This window comes from Pelophylax lessonae (genome assembly GCF_965119305.1).
Source record: "Pelophylax lessonae genome assembly, chromosome: 1".
Classification (NCBI taxonomy): domain Eukaryota; kingdom Metazoa; phylum Chordata; class Amphibia; order Anura; family Ranidae; genus Pelophylax; species Pelophylax lessonae.
The window spans coordinates 281633227-281648422 of record NC_138768.1 but is presented as its reverse complement, the minus strand read 5'-3'; the positions used below and the strand labels follow the sequence as shown (position 1 = coordinate 281648422).

General features: G+C 39.9%; 1 protein-coding gene across 1 annotated transcript in view; it reads right to left on the bottom strand.

Moving 5' to 3' along the window:
- Positions 1-15196, bottom strand: part of SCARF2 (scavenger receptor class F member 2) — a 296810-nt gene that overhangs the window by 107749 nt on the left and 173865 nt on the right. Inside the window, exons 4-6 of the mRNA XM_082248278.1 lie at positions 8441-8960; positions 7715-7933; positions 4824-4952 (exon numbers count right to left, since the gene is read on the bottom strand). Of these exons, the coding sequence (XP_082104404.1) occupies positions 4824-4952; positions 7715-7933; positions 8441-8960 (868 nt within the window). The remainder of the gene's footprint in view (positions 1-4823; positions 4953-7714; positions 7934-8440; positions 8961-15196) is intronic.

The following is a 15196-nucleotide window of genomic DNA, read 5'->3' as shown; positions in this document are numbered from 1 at the left end:
TTTGTTGCAAGCAGTGTCAGAAGTAAAAAACCCCAACCCACTCAGAAATAGAGGGGCGGGTGCTACTACACAGAGCAGGTAAGAAAAAAAAAAAAAAATGAGACTTGACAATCACTTGCTATCTTTTTGAGGGAATTCACCCTGTTTTATATCTCAGTGCTTCAAAAGCCATTTCTTTTAACTTGTGTCAGGTACGTCATTTCGTGGGACAGAGACGACCTGCCCGCAGTAAATGTACAGCGGCTGGTCCGCAAGTGGTTAATGCCAAAGTTAATCAAATTTTTTGTCACATTACTTACCTGTATTGAAGCATGTCTAGTCTAATGTAGTGCAGGCAGCTAGATCTTGGAGAAATTTTCACTGCAGTGATCCCCTCATCTTTTTCCTGTCTCTAAACTTCTGGCACTGCGGGAGTTAACAGTTTTAGTTCTCTGGGCTGAGATTATTCTTATTCTTATTATTATATAAGATTATTCAATGGGAATCTGCCCTTTCAACCGGGAAGAAAAACTGAATTGATTACAACTGCATGAAAAGGTGAGAGTCTGATCAGTTACTGGATAAGCCCCCTCTATACCAACCCCCCCCCCCCACCTCCCCTTTAAGTTCAGAGATCCCGTTGCATGCAATGTAATCAATGAAAGAAGATTTCTTAATGGACGAGAGGAGCAGGAGGAGGTGGGCCCCCATCAGATCATCTTTAGTGGAAACTCAGCTTGGAGACCCAACGTTGCAGAAATTTAAAGAAGAAAGAAGGAAAGAACAGGGGGCGGGATCCTTATAGTGAGGATTTATACAGGATCCAGCTGCCTGCACAATGAATAAAAAAAGCTTAGCTAAACTTCAACTGAAAAGCACAATCCAAGCTGCACAACATAACCTCATGTTGCATGCTAATTTTTAGGCCTTAAATTTACTTAAAACCCCAAAACATGATATACCTGAAGAAAACAAAGTTAATAGCTGCAAATGTTTACGTCATGAGTACAGACAGCACCTGATCTGTCTACATTCCTGCTCCTAGTTTGCTGGAATTTGACAGTCAGAATCTGACAGTCAGAGGTGGTCAGCACCCTTCAGAGTTCACAAAAAGTGGAAAATCATGTGGACAATCTGTTAACTCCAGAGTCTGCTTACAAAGTGCTATTGCATTGTTACTTAGTACTGGGTGAACACCAAGCATAGCAGTAAACCCCATTGAAGGCATTGGGAACTGAATCTTGCAATTTATTTGTCTGGCCTTTTCAAAGTCAATTTGGGAAATTGCCCTCAACATCCATACTCTACCCTGATCCTAGATGTAAGTCCTGTATAGATTGTATGGAGTACCCTGCACAAAATAGGAAACAAAAAAGAAAACGCGTGGCGTCTCCACCAAAGTTCATACCAGACCCACATTCTAGCGTGCGGCTTGGCTGGGCTTTAAACAGAGGGTAGCGAGCGCGCTCCCCTGCTTCCTCCTGAACCATGCCAGGGCTAATGTCCCCCTGCCAAAGCACCCTGTCAACATGTTGACGAGCCATGGGACTCTTCCCCACATCCCTTGGCTGGTGTATTTGGGGATCTGTGAGAGCCTTACCACCACTAAATGATTGACTTCAAGCTGCAGCAGATGTCAGTTTGGCATGCAGGTAAACTGGCACTTAGTTTGCCTGTTCAAAAAACCACAAACATGTAATTTTCAGGTTTAATGCTACACCGCCGCAAACTCGAATCTCAATCCTACTTAGAACGTACACATGAAATTCCATCCTAACCCAAAACTTGATTTCAAGGCCTTATCAATACACCACACTACACATTTGTTGGTCCCACCCACAAATAACCCACTTCTGGTCCAGGAGCTATAGGCTCTTCCATAAACTTTTCAATGTAGTTTTGCAGAAAAACCTATAGATGGCACTCTTGCATCTACCAGTTGATAACCTAACCTGATATCCTGCCCCTAAGAAGTTTTATACCAGGCTGTTCGGACAACTGTTGGAAAACACCTCTGTGATGACTGATGTTGTCTTCAGACCCCTGACACTAAGACAGATGCTGCATCATCCTCAGGGGCCTGTGCAACATTCATCTGGAGGTATCTCTGTTAATACAAATACTGTATATACCTGGAGATATGTGCACAATTACACCAGGACTCCTATCAGACCCATTGCTGATACCTGTTTGTACATTGAACGTACAGTATGTACTGTACTGGTATTGATCTTTTCTTATATAAAGCTTGTATTATTTCTATATTGGTGTGCATCTACAGTATCTCACAAAAGTGAGTACACCTCTCGTATTTTTGTAAATACTTTATTATATCTTTTCATGTGACAACACTGAAGAAATGACACTTTGCTACAAAGTAAACTAGTGAATGTACAGCTTGTAAATTTGCTGTCCACTCAAAATAAATCAACACACAGCCATTAATGTCTAAACCGCTGGCAACAAAAGTGAATACACCCCCACTTGTAAAATTCCAAATTGGGCCAAAAGTGTCAACATTTCGTGTGGCCACCATTATTTTCCAGCAATGCCTTAACCCTCTTGGGCATGGAGTTCACCAGAACTTCACAGGTTGCCACTGGAGTCCTCTTCCACTTCTCCATGATGACATCAAGAAGCTGGTGGATATTAGAGACATTGTGCTCCTCCAACTTCTGTTTTAGGATGCCCCACAGATGCTCAATAGGGTTTAGGTCTGAAGACATGCTTGGCCAGTCCATCACCTTTACCCTCAGCTTCTTTAGAAAGACAGTGGTTGTCTTGGAGGTGTGTTTTGGGTTGTTATCATGTTGGAATACTGCCCTGCAGCCCAGTCTCAGAAGGGAGGGAATCATGCTCTGCTTCAGTATGTCACAGTACATGTTGGCATTCATGGTTCCCTCAATAAACTGCAGCTCCCCAGTGCCCACAGCACTCATGCAGCCCCAGACCATGACACTCCCACCACCATGCTTGACTGTAGACAAGACACACTTGTCTTTGTATTCCTCCTGTTGCCGCCACACACGATTGACATTACCTGACCCAAATACGTTTAGCTTGGTCTCATCAGACCACAGGACATGGTTCCACTTATACATGTCCTTAGTCTGCTTGTCTTCAGCAAAATGTTTGCGGGATTTCTTGTGAATCTTTAGAAGAGGTTTCCTTCTGGGATGACAGCCATGCAGACCAATTTGTAGCAGTGTGCGGCATATGGTCTGAGCACTGACAGGCTGACCCCCTCACCCCTTCAACCTCTGCAGAAATGCTGGCAGCATTCATACGTCTATTTCCCAAAGACAACCTGTGGATATGACGCTGAGCATGTGCACTCAACTTCTTTGGTTGACCATGGCGAGGCCTGTTCTGAGTGGTACCTGTCCTGTTAAACCGCTGTATGGTCTTGGCTACTGTGCTGCAGCTCAGTTTCAGAGTCTTGGCAATCTTCTTACAGCCTAGGTCATCTTTATGTAGAGCAACAATTATTTTTTTCAGATCCTTAGCGAGTTATTTGACATGAGGTGCCATGTTGAACTTCCAGGCGACCAGTATGAGAAAGTGAGAGTTAAACCAAATTTAACACACCTGCTCCCCATTCACACCTGAAACCTTGTAACACTAACAAGTCACATGACACCGCGGAGGGAAAATGTCTGATTGGGCCCATTTTCACTTAGGGGTGTACTCATTTTTGTTGCCAGCGGTTTAGACATGAATGGCTGTTTGTTGAGTTATTTTGAGGGGACAGCAAATTTACACTGTTATACAAGCTGTATACTCACTACTTTACATTGTAGCAAAGTGCCATTTCCTCAGTGTTGTCACATGAAAAGATATAATAAAATATTTACAAAAATGTGAGGGGTGTACTCACTTTAGTGAGATACTGTATATGCTTACGGTTAATGTTATAGGCTGGTTGAAGAAGTTCTTCTGATGTCAAATACTTTGATCAGATTATTGATTCATTTCCAAGGAAGGGAATCCCCCCATCTGTTATCAAAGCCACTCTTCCATTTAGCAAAGGTCCTGGTTCTATTATTTACTTATGAGTATAGCGCAGTGCCCTGTTTGGCCAAGGCCATTTCTTATAACACCCCCCCCCCCAAAAAAAAATAAGGGCTACACATGCTTTTTTACCAAGGTAAAGATAGATTGAATGGCATGATGATTATTTAAAGATTAACCAGAACTCTCAGGGAAAACCACACAATGCTTGTTGTTAGGTAACATTTTGCACACCACAACTGGAAACGGGACTGTTAACCAACATATGAATCACAATCCATAGACTACTTATTGGGAAATTAGGAATAGCAATACTTACTCCCATCTTTTCTCCATTTTTATCACTTTCACTCTTCCCTCTTCTTTCTTTTCTATGAGCTCCTTACACAGTTTGTGCTGCAACTCTCAAACACAGTCTGCTTGCCCTACATTTTTCTCCCTGCCTCAATGACCTTCTTCATGACATGAAATATTGTACATATACTGGTACAAATCAATTTCCTTATTGTCCCCTCATAGCAGATATAGGAAACATTCAATATCCAACTGAGAACAGATATTAAGGATGAGGAAATGGCATAATTTGATGTTCATTTCTTAAAGGTTACCTTTTATAAAAACAATATAAATGTTGAAACAGTAAAGCATTTGGTTTAATTTTAAAAATAAGTAAGACATTTTTCTTTCTTTTTAGCAGCAAATGGCATCCACAACTAAACATCACAATGAATTAAAACATTCATTCAGGTTGTCCACTTAAAATTCACCAAAAGGTGTACAATCCGCTTGTATGCATCCACCCCACTTCAATCAACTACACGAGTGATACTTACAATGTCCCATGAGATCCAGCACTGCAAAGGCACTTTCCAGTCTCAAAATGACACTCTCCATTAAAACAGTCAGTGCAAACAAAGGCACAGTTTTCCCCGTATGTTCCATTGCGACATTTTGTTTCACACCTAAAAAAGGCACATCTATGTTAATGATACAATTTCCTCAGCATGTGAATGAGCATACTTGTATCAAGGGGTCCAAGACACATTAGCTAGACTTGTTAGTTTTGCTTTTTGTTCTCCAATGGTTGGTAGTGCTTCACCCCTAAATTCTCCCCCCAAAAATTGATAACTTATTGAGGTTGTAGGGGAACTCCAGTTAATGCAGCTCAGTATTTGCAACTTGGAGTTATAACTTGGAGTTATAACTTGGAGATAAGCAACAGTTTTGTACCTGAACTGTGACTTTTTATGCATGCTACACACTGTAAAGGCTTGCAAAAAAAAAAAATACAATGAAAAGAAAGTAATGGTTATGTTTCAGGATAGTTGAAGTGGCGCACTGGTATGACTGACCTTTAAAGTGAACCTGTCAGAGACCTGGCAAATAAAACCCAGTATACAGTACAACAACAAAAATGCACCATCACAGGTTACCTTTAAGTAATACTAGGTTCACAAAAGTGCTGCTATATAATCATGTTTTTTTTTTCAGTGCGTTTTTATAGCACGTCTTTGTGTAATTTTACACTTTTTTTATGCGTTTTCATGCTTCATGCATTTATTCGGAGGAGGAGACTGGTTAAAAAAGCATAAAAACCCTGTCGTGAACATGCATGTGCATTTTTCATGAGCTCCTAGTAAAGACTTTTGGGCCAAAAATGCATTATGCTGCATCAATAGAAGCACCTACAGCTTTTTAAAAAAATTGCATTGCATCATGTTGCATAAATTTAATTCTTTATTCCCACTAAAAAGTAGTGCTTATTCCATCCCCTTTCACCTCTTGAATTTCCCTTTCACTAAATTAGGCAGCTCATTACATTAATGATGACTGCACTTAATAGATAATAACTCTAATTGCCTCTCTTTCTCTCCCAATGAAATTAATAACCCATTACTAAAGTACTCAGATCAGTCAGTCACCACCCAAGAACCATCGTCTATGTCAAATGGCACTCCTGCTTTTCACCTGGTGGGCTGTGTGATACTGCACACGTTTGGCCTTTTTCATTAGGCCCTAATGGAGAAATCCATCATCCTTGTAGGTTGTCAAGTAGACAGTTGAGATCTGGATATAACATCAGCTGATTATAATCTCTGCGATGGTAATTTTGATCTTTGCTTTTTACTGAAGATAACTTTTGCTTTTTACCTTACTGTCCAGATTTGTAACAGGTTAGAAATCCAAAAAAAGCCAAAATGTTTTTTTTAAGTTTTGGATATAGTAAGGTTAAAAGCCCTTTTCAGTTTTATTTCTGCCATCTGTATACAATTGGGGGGGGGGGGGGGGGTTCCTTTACTTCCTGTCCTGTAGATACAACAGAACGTGCAATGAAAACTCTCCAAAGTGCGGGAAATCCTCTTAATAGAAGAGGTAGAATTTCAACAATAGGAACACAGGTAGCAATAAAAAACCTTGCAGCGCTCTTAACAACACTCTATCGAAAACTAAAAAATAATAATAAATAAATAAAGTTTTGGATTTAGATATACTTTAAATATTTAATCTATGAAAAAATTAACGTTAAGCCTGTAAAGAAATGTTCAGTTTTGACATTTGTACACAGAAAGAATGTGTTAAGTTATTATCCATTGTGAGCAGCATATTTTAAACCAAATAAGACAACGTCAACTAGTTTTCAAGGTGTCCTGAAGTTACTGTGACAGGACAAACATGCAGTAGAATATTAAAGATAGATTAGTATGCCTTGTAAAATCTTTAATGCATATTTAGAACCCTGTGATTTGAATGACTCCATTAGTTTTAATTATTGAATTTCTCATCGCAGTTTTCATGTATTATTTGGAACATAAAAAAGTGTATCATAACCAGACTCACGTGAATGATTCCTTAAACCTGAACTAAAGGCAGACAGAAAAAAACACAATTTAATGCAACTGTATAATAAAACAGAAGACCAAAGCTTTTTTTTTCATTCTACTTCTTTTCTGGGTCACAGGAGTACATTTATTTTTGCACTTCTGTGACCCAGAGCAGGCTAAAGAACGCTGCCAGTTGACGTCACAGAGGTTCTCTAGACTCTGGAGGGATCCACACCATATTGTCAGGATCCACCAAGCTGTCTGATGGACAGCTGGTTCCTGCTCCCAGCAAGTGGCTGAGAGGCAAAGCCAGCTGTGCCCACCCCCTCTCCAGCCTGGTGCTCCAGTGAGCACTGGAAGGGCAGTCATTCTGCTCTGGGAAGATGGAAGACTGAGTGATCAGTGGTCATGTGATCATTCAGTTTTCGGTCTTGGAGCCAGTCAGGCAGATGCTGCAGCATTTATGTAGGTATGTATGTTCTTTTGTTTGGAACCCCAAATCTGTCCTTTAAATGTAATTTATATACAACTATTACCTGTTTTAATAACAGCCTCTGTCATCCCCTATACAGCAGCACTCTGACTAGAAAAGGTAGGGATAGCTGCATTGCACAAGTGTTAAAAGGAACACTCTGAAGAGAGATATTTGATTATTTTTCAGTAACTTGCTGCTCATTCATCGTCCAATCAGCAAGCCGAGGAAGGCGATATCATTGTATTTGTAAACTATAACAGAAAAAGTGGGGTCGCCCCTCTACATGTATTGTTTGCCAATGGTTAATGAATAAACAATGATAAGATGAGTATTTTACCTGTGTATTCAGCAGTTTGCCTGGAATTCAACTTAATAAATTAAATTTACATAATTATAAAAATCTATGCATAACCCTGCATTTTCTTACCTATCGCCTATCCAGCCAGGATTGCAATATGAGCACTTCCCATTGATGTGATTACAGGTATGTCCTTCTTTGCACAGGGGGCATGGAAGAGAGCAGTCTTCTCCATAGAAACCGTGGGCACATGTTTGATCACACCTTGTTCCATTCCATCCTGGTTCACATGCAATACATCGACCATCAGCAATGGTACATGGCTGCAGTCCCTTACATTGACCACATCTAGAAGGAAAAGTACCCAATTTAGCACATTCAATATGTAATTCAAAGGCATAGTTTAGAACGAGTCTGAAAATATAGAATTCTTAAAAACATGGTAATGTTTAGGGACTCCTCAATGTGCTGAAATAGAGGAAGAGCCTTGTCCTTGGCTGAAACAGCAGGGCTCTCATTACATTAATTTTTAATATTTAGCTGTAATGGCAGATTGATATCAGAAATCAACAGACATTGCACTTTTACAGAACAGGGAAAAGCAATGCAAGATTTTGACAGCAGATGGGACTGCATTTACTGTAAATTCAGGACTCTAGAGCAGGACCCAAAGGGAGTAGAGGTCCCTCCTTGTTGCCACAGAAGACAAATTAAAAAAAAAAAACCTTTGAAAGTCTATTCATACCATAAATGGTGGAGTATACATACAGTATGTTATCCAACCAACCATCTGGTTAAAAAAATGTAAGGTATCATACACTGCCAATACTAGTTTTTATATTTTTTTCTGCTTACCTCCTCCGACAGCCCTGTCCATAAAGTCCAGCAGGACAAGGCTCACGGCAAAATTTACCCCTATATCCAGGCTCACAAGTGCAAGTTCCATCCAATTGATTGCATTTGCCTTTGAAACACTGGCATACTCTCTCACATCTTGAGCCCCATAACCGTTCCCGACACAAGCAGCGTCCAGTCATTTGATCACATGGGGAATTGTTGCAAGAGCATTGGTTGTTACAGCTCCGAGCCCACCATCCTGGCTGGCAAATGCACCTTCCTGTTGCTTGGTCACATTGTGAGTTTGTACTACAATAACAGGCATTCGAACACTGAGGGCCCCACCAATTTTGTTCACAGGTACACTTTCCAGTCTCTTGGTCACATTTTCCATGCTTGCATAGACAGGCATTCTCACAGTTGGATCCCCACCGATTTGCATTGCAAGTGCACTGTCCGCCAACATCATCACATTGTCCATGTGGGTGGCAGGAACATTTTTCTTTACAGTCTGGACCCCAGAACTGTCTTGGACATTCTAGAGGAAAATAAAATAGATTATTTGAGCAATCACGTCTCGTATTTAAAAATCATTCAACAAGCGATATACTTATGGTTTGTGTAAATAGCAACTTAATACACTAGTCTGCACAAATAGCAACTCCATACACTAGTCTGTAAAAACCAATTAGACTTTAACATACTTTAAATATACAGTATCTGTTTTTTGGCTATGGCTTACTGCATTTTGCATAGAGCACTTTGGCTTACAATAGTACCAATGAATCCAAAACTCACATTTTAATTTTGAGTTTTTAATTTATGAGCTGTGAATCTTCACTATGTTTTTCTCTCAGCCCAACTTTGGCATTGTCATCCTTTACATAGATAGCTTAACGTAAGTGATAGATTTTTTACTTACCTTAGATTTTAAAAAACGCAGAAGGGGGTAAAAAGTAAGGCACCAACTCAGAAGTCACCAAGGACACAAAAATGTATAATAAGGTTGATATTCTTGAGGGTGTTTGTAACATAAAACATGTTTCGGTATTGCTTGAAGATTATTATTATTATACAGGATTTATATAGCACCAACAGTTTGCGCAGCGCTTTACAATATGAAGGGAAACAGAACAGCAACAATACAATTCAATACAAGAGGGCTAGGAGGCCCCTGCTCCTAGGAGCTTACAATCTAATTGGCCAAAGCAGTGAAAACTACAGTTTAAGGGAAAAAATCATCTGTTAGACAACAATATTGTGGTACATTGTTGCCCAGAACATCACAAGAAAATGTTGGGGGTGCTTATTTCAGATGTTTGCAGATATAATTAATAATGTGGTCAAGATTATGCAATGCACAAAGGGGAGTCAGTAGTATGCAATGCACTCTCTTAGATTGTTATCTCTAATGAGCAGGGCCTTCATAGGACCCAAAGTGTACTGTCTGCTCTCATGTTGTAAAGAGATGCACAAACGGAATAATACAGTAAACCCCCCTCCATTGCGGGGGTTACGTTCCGGACCCAGCCGCGAAAAGTGAAATTCCGCGAAATAGAAAAACCCTATTAAAATGCATTGTAGGCATGTTTATTTTACTGTCACTGTACGTGTAGAAGCATTTTAAGGTCTTTAAACACACTTTTAAAACAATAGAAACTCATTTAAACACATAAAAGATACTAAGAGACATAGCAAGAGCTATGGAAAACACAAAAATATTTCATTTTTAATGATTTATATAGTAAAATAACATTACAAAAAAAAACGCGAATTACCGGGACCGCAAAAACTGAACCGCGATGGAGCGGGGGATTACTTTAATAACAATGGGCATAAATAATGAGTACATTATACACCTTCCTACCTCTATCTTGTGTTATTACCCTGCATAAGATGTGCATTGGTCATGTAGTTTCATAGGGTAATTTGATGCCCTGTATGTAAAGCCTATAGTAGGGTAAATCTTTACAATCCTGTATCAGAAGTTTCTGTATGTGTTCGCACATAAGGCATTCAGTGTGGCACTGCACAGGGTAATGCATGACCTCTGTCTATAGTCTATGACTTATCCCACAATCCCTGGGTCACTCAGTCTACTGCTCTGCAGTAGGTATGAGCTCAGTGTTCGATCCAAATATAATTTCAAACCGAATACTTGCTGTTTGGACATTTGTCCAACTGCTAAAACGTTTAGGACATTTGGCATGGATAAACGTGACAGCTTTCTGCTTGAACCTGCTGTGTTCCAACCATTAATATCACCTCACCCATTCATTTACTCAAGCAAATGAGCAGGGATTTGAGGGGGCCTCGGATCAAGGATCTGGTATGGATTTCCTGGTGAACCTCACCTTTTTTTTTTTTTTTTTTTGGATGATGGCATTAGGTATCCCCTTAAAATCTATACCAGGCTCAAAGATATGTAAAGTATTTTGGGGGATTCTACACTTTTTTTTTCAAATTGTAGGATGTACTGCATCAAAGGCGGCATTTACAAAAAAAAACAGACCCCTCCAAAAGGTCCCCAAAAATACTGTACATAGCAGGGAATGGAGGGAATGAATTACTGGAGCGAAACCCCATTTGCGAGCAATTGAATTTTAAAAATGTTTTCCTTTGTAAATGTCAGAGATTCACCCCTTTATAGGCTTGCTATTTTAAGTAATTGAGCATTTTTATTGCTTCTCTTTAAGCATAAAAAATCACTTTTCCTGGCCAAATTAAACTTTTTAACATTCTTAGTTTCCCATTGGTAAATGTTCCCCATGCTCACCCCCAAGCTGTGCTTATATACCCCTTGCCTATCAGCCCAGAAACGTAGCATTTTTCATTTCACAGATCCGGCTCCCATTGATTTAATGGGGTTCATGTTTGGCATCTGAACTACTTTGAGATTCACGGAACCCTGACTGAACCAAACCCAGGGCAGTTTGGCTCATCCGTTCTCTGCAGGTGAGAGTGTAACAGTAATTCAATCTAAAACAGGCACAAACAGGCAGATCAATTAACAGAGAGCTCAACATGCAGGTTTTGCACTCCGACATTTGTGATACAACACACAGAAATTGGCGAGTCATAAGTTGCACACAGTGTGATCATGAACAAGAAGTTGCCTGTCCCTTTATTGAATAGGGACAGGCTAGCTGTAGCACTACATGGGCATTGGGGAATTGATCAATTAAACTGCAACTGCAACATGTGAGCCCACCACTGCAAGATAAGGCAAACAAACAACACAGGGAATACAGCTACACTAATTTCTAGTTAAAACAACAAAAACCTTTGAAAGTGTATAACGCCTTTAAGGCCCCTTTCTCACCGGGCGGATCGGCTTGGCAAACTCCGCTAGCTCAGCGGAAATCGCTCCAGTGATCCCCACTAAACAGGCGGATGACAGCTCTGTCTCTGCTCACTGTGCAGAGACGGACCTGTCAGAGTCCCGCTCTCCTCTATGTGGAGGTCGGATGAAAATAGACAGCATGTCTGTTTTCATTCAATCCTATCCGATCCGACCCACTGGACGGATGGCAAACATATCGCCATCTGTCTGTTTTAAGTGGATCTTGTTGGATCGGATGACAGGCGGGTGTCAGCGGAAACATCTTTGCTGACGTCCACCTATCCATAGAGGAGAATGGGTGGCCTGATCAAGTCTGCCTGAAAAATGGACAAGCAGACCTGATTGGTCCGATCGTGTGAAAGGGGCTTAAGACTTTTTGTTTCTTTTAGATCGAAAATAAAAAGATTCCATTCACTATCAGGTTTTTATTGTTTTCTGTTTTTTTTTTTTTTTTGCTGGGGAGATTTACCATTTCTACTTCCTGTCACTAGGGCAGAAAGTGATGCAAAATTCAAAATCATACAGTTGTCACCAGAACAAGAATAGAGAGGATATCTTCAATAGGGACACTGGCTATGACGACAACTGTATAAGAGGGGATTTTAATTCACTGTGGACAGTTTTCTATATAGGAAGTGAAGAGAAATCTTTCCTGGGGCACAGCCAACAGACAAAAAAAAGTTTGGCTTTAGATATACTAAAAGCACACTCCATCTAAAGTAGAAAATCAGCTCTTGCATGTCATTGCAAACAAGGACCACATCCATTTTGACAAGGCCTCTGTTTTTCATCCAGGCTATTATGTTCAATGCCAGGCCACTATACTCTGATAGTGAAACTATAGTGATGCACTAATTAATTGAGGATTATGTCATAAAATATGTAAAGCTATGTACATGTGTGTCCCACACTTCAGATTAGGCCTGTAGCATGTGGTCAACAAGTGAAGCTCTGCAGGAGTAGTCTAACAGCCTTTTTTTCTAGAAATAATACAGCAATAAATCAAGACGGATGTGTGCAGCTGTGCATGTTGGCCAGCTTACAGAACTGCTGCACAAGTTTATTGTGCATGGCATAAAGTCTGCCGCTGGCTACTAGGCTTCCATTTGTCAACAGCTTGACTGCCAGCTGCTGCCCACCCAAATTGTATTGCTGTATTAAGATTATAACACAAAAAATGTGCCAGCCAAGATTGCAATGAAACATGTTAATGTTAATTTATGTCAAACACAAAAGTATACTATACAGATTAAATCTACAGAACTGTTATTAACAAAATTAGTATAATAGTATCCTGTATTCTAAGAACTAACTTGTTTTACAACCTTCCTGTTGAATGAAGTACATTTTAACTTTTTTAAAGCCAGCAAACAAATTGTACATAGCATTTTATGATATAACAAATATTTTTGATTATATTTATATATATATTTTTTATATATTTTTTATATATTTAATAAATTGTGCACATTCTGTATAAGTATCATGAAAATACATTCCTTTATCAGACCATGAAAGGGAGATCATAACCTAATGAGCTGTCTGCAGTAATAATGTCCTACAGCCAAGGGTTTGAAAGGTAAGCATTTAATAAGTACTCATTTGCAAAAAATAAAGTCATGTTCAGTTGTGTACAGTGATCTGGCCTTTTCTCTGTACATGTATTGTTTGCAAACTTTTTTCTAATCTTTAACAAGAAATATCTACAAATTTGCAAAAGATAAAGCAGCTGTGCTAATTAACATGACTTACAAAAGAATTGTAACTTAAATCTAATTTTCATGGCAGTCTAGAATTTCAGTCAGAATAATGTTGGTAGATAAACACAATTCGGTCCAGATCATCTTCCCGCTTTTTTTACCTGATAATTGTTTGTCTAAAGCCCCGTACACACGTACCAAATGTCGGCCGAACGATCAGCCGTCTTTTGTCCGGTGCTGTCCTGTCGGCTGAAAAGTGCTAAAGACTGCACACGAATTTTGTCGGCCAACAACAGCCGACTGCAGAAGTGATGTCATGTGATGGTTAACTTTCCGTGTCTTTTTTTTTCTCAGAGCATGCCCAGTCTTGCTAATCTGCTGTTTGTCGGCCGAATTCTGTACTGACTTGCGAACAATCGGCCGTTCTGGTGACGGCCAACAAAAATTTTAAAGGCTGCACACCCGATTCTGTTCGGCCGAAAAGTCGCAGTCGGTTGTCGGAAGCATCATACTAACAAGCCGACAATCGGCCGATCGGACGGCGGCTGAATATTTACGGCCAAAAATCGCTACGTGTGTGCGGGCCTTAAGGATAGATCTGTATTTACCGGTCATGTCTAGATTATCTGAAAGAAATGTAGGTGGTTGGTTCTGATAGCGTACCAGTAAAACTATTTTTTTTGGTACAAACCCAATTCCAAAAAAGTTGGGACACTGTACAAATTGTGAGTAAAAAAGGAATGGACTAATTTACAAATCTCATAAACTTATATTTTATTCACAATATAATATAGATAACATATCAAATGTTGAAAGTGAGACATTTTGAAATGTCATGCCAAATATTGGCACATTTTGGATTTCTATAGATGGGCGCCTGGATATACTTTAGATGGATTTATCAAGGTACCTACATCCCTAAAAGCTTGTATATGGAGTTGGGAAGCAACCTACGACCAACCTCCCAGTAGGTCAATAGGGGGGACACATGGGGAAGGGAAAGGGGAAGGGAAAAAAGGTGTGGTGGGACTTTCACGGTACAGTAACAGTCAATTCAACAAAAAATGCAAAAAGGTAAAATATTACAATTTTATTACATCTCTATTGTTAAAAACAATCCATACAAGGAAAAAACATTATGAAAAGTGGAAAACTGTTCTGTGTTCAGATGAATTAAAATTTGAAGTTCTTTTTGGAAAACTGGGACGTCATGTCATCCGGACTAAAGAGGACAAGGACAACCCAAGTTGTTATCAGCGCTCAGTTCAGAAGCCTGCATCTCTGATGGTATGTTGTTACATGAGTGCGTGTGGCATGGGCAGCTTACACATCTGGAAAGGCACCATCAATGCTGAAAGGTATATACAAGTTCTAGAACAATATATGCTCCCATCCAGAGGTCATCTCTTTCAGGGAAGACCTTGCATTTTCCAACATGACAATGCCAGACCACATACTGCATCAATTACAACATCATGGCTGCGTAGAAGAAGGATCCGGGTACTGAAATGGCCAGAATGCATTCCAGATCTTTCACCCATAGAAAACATTTGGAGCATCATAAAGAGGAGGATTAAACAAAGAAGACCTAAGACAGTTGAGCAACTAGAAGCCTGTATTAGACAAGACTGGGACAACATTCCTATTCCTAAACTTGAGCAACTTGTCCCCTCAGTCCCCAGATGTTTGCAGACTGTTATAAAAAAAGAAGAGGGGATGCCACACAGTGGT